Raw genomic sequence first — 6,079 nt, forward strand, 5'->3', positions numbered from 1 at the left:
TAATTTTGTGTTTCATTCATTTTGAGATTTCAAATTCAAATTCCGTTAACAAAAGTAAGAAAATTTAGATCTTTCACCGAAAAAAATGATTGGTGATTTAATTAAAACATTAACCTAAGCTAAACCCCCTAATGTAAATTAATCTACATTTAATTAAAACCCCCTAAGTTAATTAAACCTCCTCTCCCCTCCCCTCCTCTTAGCCTCGCCACCCTTCACTTTGCCACTGATCCGCCTCCCGGACTGCCCTGCACCCAACCACTCCCTCACCGCCCCCAACCACTCCAAAACAATATGTTTCCTCTGTCCCCTTCGTCTCTGCCTCGAACGAGTACTCCTCCATCCTAGACAATGCAAAAGGTCGCTCTCAATTCCATAGACCTCCTTCGCCTTTCCTGTAGATTTGGAGGTGTACATAACATAGCAATACGGCCGTTTTATCTTGTTGTGGCAAGAACAAACACAATCGGCACCATTCCCGTCAACTCCCTTACTCACTCCCTCCACTCTGGCCGGCTACTTCCCTTCCTATAGCCCCCAACCACCTCTCCTCCTGCCTGCACTTGCCTCCCCATAGCCCCCAATGCCCACCCCTCCCTCACCATGAAGGTGCCGAACATCACCTCGACATTACTCACCATACTTGACATCCCTCAACTTGTCCAGCTTCGCCGTCTGATCACCAAAGCCTTCTGGAGTGTGAGGAAGTAGGCACGCCTTCTGAAGAATAGTGGGCAGCAGTGGAGAAGAGAGAAATGCGGGTGATAGGCCAAATGTGAATGCAGAGCTCGATGCTGATTGCAGGAGTGAGTTGGCCAACGGGCAAAGGTGCTTGGAGGGGTAGGAGCAGGGAGACACTGGACACTAGGGAGATGGGGACAAGAGATCCAGATGGAGGAGGCGACATCGCCATGAACTGCTCAACCTTTTTTAACAAGCTTTCATTCTCCATCTAGAAAGATCGATTAATCTTTGGTGTGCCTTAGATTATGAGTGATTCCCTTTCACCCCTCTCACTTTCTTTTAACAAATTAATGGATTTTTTTCTCTCATAGCCCTCCTATTTGACGAGCAAGATGTTTGGTTGACCTCCCGCCAGCACTACATATTGCTTTTTCATCGTCGCCCACCTGCTGCAGGATTAGTAGTGCCTCGAAAAGATGAGAATTAAGATTCAAATATTGGTTCTTGAGAGCCGCTTTTCTGTTTTTTGTTTTGGCTCGTAAAATTCCTGATGTAAACAAACACATGAGCACATGAGACACCAGCTATAAGTTGTAGATCCAGATTGTTTCGGCTTGACAATATTGTAATAGTTAGTTAAGTAGGCTTCTCATTGACCATGTCCCATCAGAACGGCAGCTGCTGCGTAAGCTAAATTACATACACATCCTGGAACTTTAATTTGCGGGAGAGATGGCCACTAGAGGAGGGGCTCGAAGGGGAAGGGTAGACAGAGGGAGAGATGGCAAGGGCAGGAGATGGCAAGAGGGGGGGAAGGGCAAGTTCTACAAAGAGGGAGGAGAGAGAGGGAAATGCAAAGGAAGAGAAGAGAGAGATATGGCGATGACGAGAGAGCAAGAGATGGTGATGGAGAGGGTCACAGAGAGGGAGGCTGCATAAAGGGGGCAGGCAGGGGGGCGCAAAGATGGGGAGGTGGAGGGACAGAGAGAGGCAGCGCTGCAGAAGCTGACATTGTCTTAGACGACATGACACCTAGCTCTTTAGTCTAAGCTCCAGTACACGAAATAGTGCATAATTTATTGCAATCACTCGTTTGTTTGTAGTTACATAGTATGATATGCCACTTACACGAAGGTTTATAACCATAGGCTCCAGTGCGTGTAGAGTTTCGTATTTAGAATGGTCACCGAAGTTCCGAAAGCTACAGAAGGTGAAGTTGTAAATTAAAATAATGCTCTCTCTTTGCAGCAAGGGTGGAAGCTAAGTATTTAGAGGCCGACGGAATGGACTAGTTCACCATCACCCTTTTTACAAAATGGTGCAGTTATCTGAGCCTGCAGGCTCAGAACTAAGGCAAGGCGATGCTTCCGTTGCGCTGTATCCCTCAGTTGGCACGACGTCGCCGTGGAGTAACGGGAAGACTATGGGAGCTGAATTCGGCTCTACGTATTCAAGAGGTGGATGGAAATCGATGCCCTTCCTTATTGGTACGCGTCCAAACTTCTATCTGCAACAATCCAACTTCGTTGCTCCCCGAAGTAATCTCTGTAATCTCTGGAAATCCTCGGTTTCACCCTTTTATAGTTCTTGCAAATCCTGTTGTTGATCACGAGAGATTGCAGGTAACGAAATTTGCGAGAGAATGGGATCCATGAGCGTTCTGTGGAATATGGTTCCATTCTTGTATTCGAAGTACAACTTGAACTACGTGAGGGCAAGTTACATCGTCAACGCAATCTCAGGCACCTGCAGCTTCACGCCTCTGGTGGGCGCGTACCTAGCGGACTCCTACCTTGGACGCTATCGCACAATTCTTGGTTCTTCATTCTTCTCTTTGGTGGTGATCATCTATCCCCGTCTCTAATTCCTTGAAATTCCTCAGATAGATGTTAATACTTATAACTTCCTGATCTGCTGCTAAAATAGTACTACGCTTTCCAACTACATGCATGGATGAATCCAACTACATGCTTGGATGAATTGTAAAATCCGTGACGATCTGGTGCTTTAAACTTTCTTCTAGTTGTAAGATCATGGAGATTCGACTATCCAAATTATATATATTGTAACTTGTGTCGGAACATTCCGCTCTAATTGAGTCGCCAGGATTTCCCGGAGAATGGAGCCGTTCGTGATCTCAGAATATATACATTTCTATTTAATGGTTGTTCAACGTAGTAGACCTAAACTTCGATTGACTCGATTGATGCAGGGTCTCGTCCTTCTTTCCACCGCGGCTTACTCCAAGAATCTCCACGCTCCTCAATGCACCCCAACTTCAGCAGCAGGAATAGACAAATGTCCACAAGCAAGCTCCGCCCAGTTTGCCTTTCTTACAATAGCCTTCTGCTTTATTGCCATAGGATCAGGTGGCCTACGATCCTGCACATACACCTTTGGTGCAGATCAGTTTGATGCCGCAACACCAAAAGGCGCTCAGACACGACAGAAATTCTTCAATTGGTTTTACTTTTTTAGTTGCTTCTCTCTACTGGTCGGACTTACCTTGATTGTGTACATTCAATCTGGCATAAGTTGGGGACTGGGCTTCCTGGTTCTGGCCATCGCCATGGTTGTTTCCATTCTTCTATTCCTCACTGGCACAGGTCACTACAGGTACGTTCCCATTGACGGAAACTCCTATACCAGCGTAGCCCAAGTTCTCGTCGCGGCCTATCGGAAGAAAAATTGGCAGTTGCCTTCCGATCCGAGCAAGCTTTACGAAATTCCTAAGAAAGGCCGGGAAGCAAGGCTAGGGCACACCGCTCATCTCAGGTAGTTATTGTCAATGTACGTGAGTCAGTCTTTCGGCAAGTAATTAATTAGGCTCAGTTACGAATCATGATATCTAAGAATTAGCTGTAAATCTAGTTAAACGATGGAGGGCATATTGGCGTCTTGATCTGAATAATGTTATAAGGTGGAAACGGCAACCTGTGTACTTTGAACGAATAAAATCGCCTTGCAGCAACGTTTCAGAACTTGAATCCTTTCTCTTTCATGACTTCCGCAGATGCCTGGACAAGGCTGCCATAGTGTTACCCGGTGATGCGGAAGAAGAAGACAGCACAGAAGGTCGCGGTCCCTGGCGGCTATGTACAGTCCATCAAGTGGAAGAATGCAAATCTGTGCTGAATCTGCTTCCTATTTGGGCGTGTTTCATTCTCTTCAATGCAGTGCTGAACCAGATCGGAAACTTAACCGTGGGTCAAGCGTACTTCATAAACATGAAAATCCACAAGATCGATGTCCCTCCTGGCGCACTTGTGGTAATAACAATGGCGAGCTTCCTGATAGCGATACCCATATATGACATGCTACTAGTGCCGGCAGCGAGGAAGCTAACGAAGAACCCAAGGGGGATAGGCTTTGAGACGAGGATAATGGTGGGGATAATAGTGCTAGGGGCGACGTTTGGAGTGGCGGGGGTGGTGGAGGGGCAGAGGAGGAAGGTGGCAACGAGAGGAGGGAGGGAACTGGGGCTAGTGTGGCTACTACCACAATGTGTGGGGGTGGGGGTGGCGGAGACATTTGCAGCGATAGGGCAATTCGAGATGTTCTACGAGCAACTACCGGGGGGTATGAGGAGCATGTCGGGGGCATTGTTCTGGTTGGCATCGGCCTTTGGGAGCTATACAGCTGACCTCATACAAGCGCTGGTGCAGCATATAGTCAAGTGGCTTTCTGCTAACCCCAAGGAAAGTCGCTTGGACTGTTACTACTTCCTTTTATCTTCCCTTGCTTTCCTTGACGTTCTCTTCTTCTTCATCACTTCCTATCGTTACACTCACGCCCAACCTACACCTAGCCCTAACCCAGATCCTAACCTTAGCCCTAATTGTAACCCTAACCCCAAGCCTACCCCTACCCCTAGCTTTGCTCCCCTTGCTTCCACCTCCACTTTCAGTACACCCCCACCCCTCACCCAAGATTGACAGTCACTCACACACCCCAGAATCAACCCCCCACACTCACAAATGTCAAGACCCATATAGACCCATCCCCTTTACGCTCTCGCCCCCTCTAGGGTACTAGTAGCATTATAAAAACAGGTGGAATATTATAGAAAGTTTCCAACTTGGACAAGTGGTTGTACTGACCAATCGCGAGAATATCATGTGTTTAAAATTTTCGAATTTATACATAACGTTGGGGTGGAAGCATTTGGACAATTGTTTTATTCATTTTTCAAATATTCCCCCCCCAAGAACTCAAAAATTTACAAATCACTTTTTTAAGTAACTAATTAGCATTTTCTTAAAATTTCTAAATTATAAATTTTTTTTGGTTTGAATGTTGTATTCATAATGTATGCCTTTCAATAATCTACTCAATAATACAAAAAACACCGTATTCGTTAATTTTGGATTGGTGCACTCTCCAAATTCATTTTTACATTAAAAATTGGATGAAAAAAAAACACTTTTTGAGAAATATATTAAAACCCAAAAAAATAAAATGACTCTTCAAACAATTGAAATCAAGAAATTTAACGTAACATTACATCCAAAGTAGAGCTACATCAAAAGCATTGATAAAATCTCAAGAAAAAATGGTAATGGTGTTAAAAGACACCTTGCCAGATGAAAAACAATATTGTAAATCCATGCGAAAACTATTCTTCTTGTGCAATAAAGTCATCTACTTGTTCATTGAGTAAAGCTCTTAAATTCCATACTTCTGCAGGATTTGAAAGAAGCACATGTTAGATCCTTTAATCTTTAAAAGTTGATGACACTGCCTTAAAAGATTAAAGGATCAAACTGCCTTAATCTTTAAAAGTTTCATCAACTTTTAAACTGCCTTAAAAGTTCTTAGTGTGCTTCTTGAACTCGATGCTTGTGCCCTCCACTTCCCGCTTTCAATTCTGCAAGGCTACAAAGTTTTCTTTTCACAACAAGACAAAGCACCCATAGACGCGCACACAGATGCGTTTACTGAACTAAAAAAAAAACTTACGAGTGCATCTATTTGCACGTCTAAAGACTCGCATCTAATAGCGCGTCTATATAGCAGACAGACACGCGTATAGACGTGCATCTAGATGCCTAAATAGACGCTCTGTTAAAAAATTAAAAAAATAGACAAACGCATCGTTAAACGCATGTATAGACGCATTTATAAATGGTCTTATAGACGTGCAAATAGATGCTCCCCGAATAGACAGACGTGTTTATAGACGCACTGATAGACGTGCTACATAATATTTTTTTTTAAATTTACAGAATGCTGTGTATGTTGTGTGTGCTATATAGTTACAGGAATCCCATTTCCACATTGTGTAATTCAATTCTTATAGCCAACCGCATTTTAATTACAATTCCAAATAAAATATTACAACTCTAAAATGCAATAAAATTGAAAGCTCAAAAAATGCTTATATGTATATATAGCA

At 43.9% G+C, this 6,079-nt stretch overlaps 1 protein-coding gene across 1 annotated transcript; it reads left to right on the top strand.

The window, feature by feature from the left end:
* The first annotated feature begins 1,849 nt into the window (after positions 1-1,849).
* LOC147906182 (protein NRT1/ PTR FAMILY 8.5-like) lies at positions 1,850-4,717 on the top strand. The gene is made up of 4 exons (XM_087384547.1): positions 1,850-2,171; positions 2,307-2,524; positions 2,897-3,459; positions 3,698-4,717. Exons 1-4 carry the CDS (start codon positions 2,000-2,002, stop codon positions 4,617-4,619), a joined length of 1,875 nt encoding a protein of 624 aa, XP_087240673.1. The 5' UTR covers positions 1,850-1,999; the 3' UTR covers positions 4,620-4,717.
* The last annotated feature ends 1,362 nt before the right edge of the window (positions 4,718-6,079 follow it).

Source organism: Dipteris shenzhenensis, chromosome 1, assembly GCF_047967505.1.
Source record: "Dipteris shenzhenensis isolate YYH24624 ecotype China chromosome 1, Dip_SZ_1.0, whole genome shotgun sequence".
NCBI lineage: Eukaryota > Viridiplantae > Streptophyta > Polypodiopsida > Gleicheniales > Dipteridaceae > Dipteris > Dipteris shenzhenensis.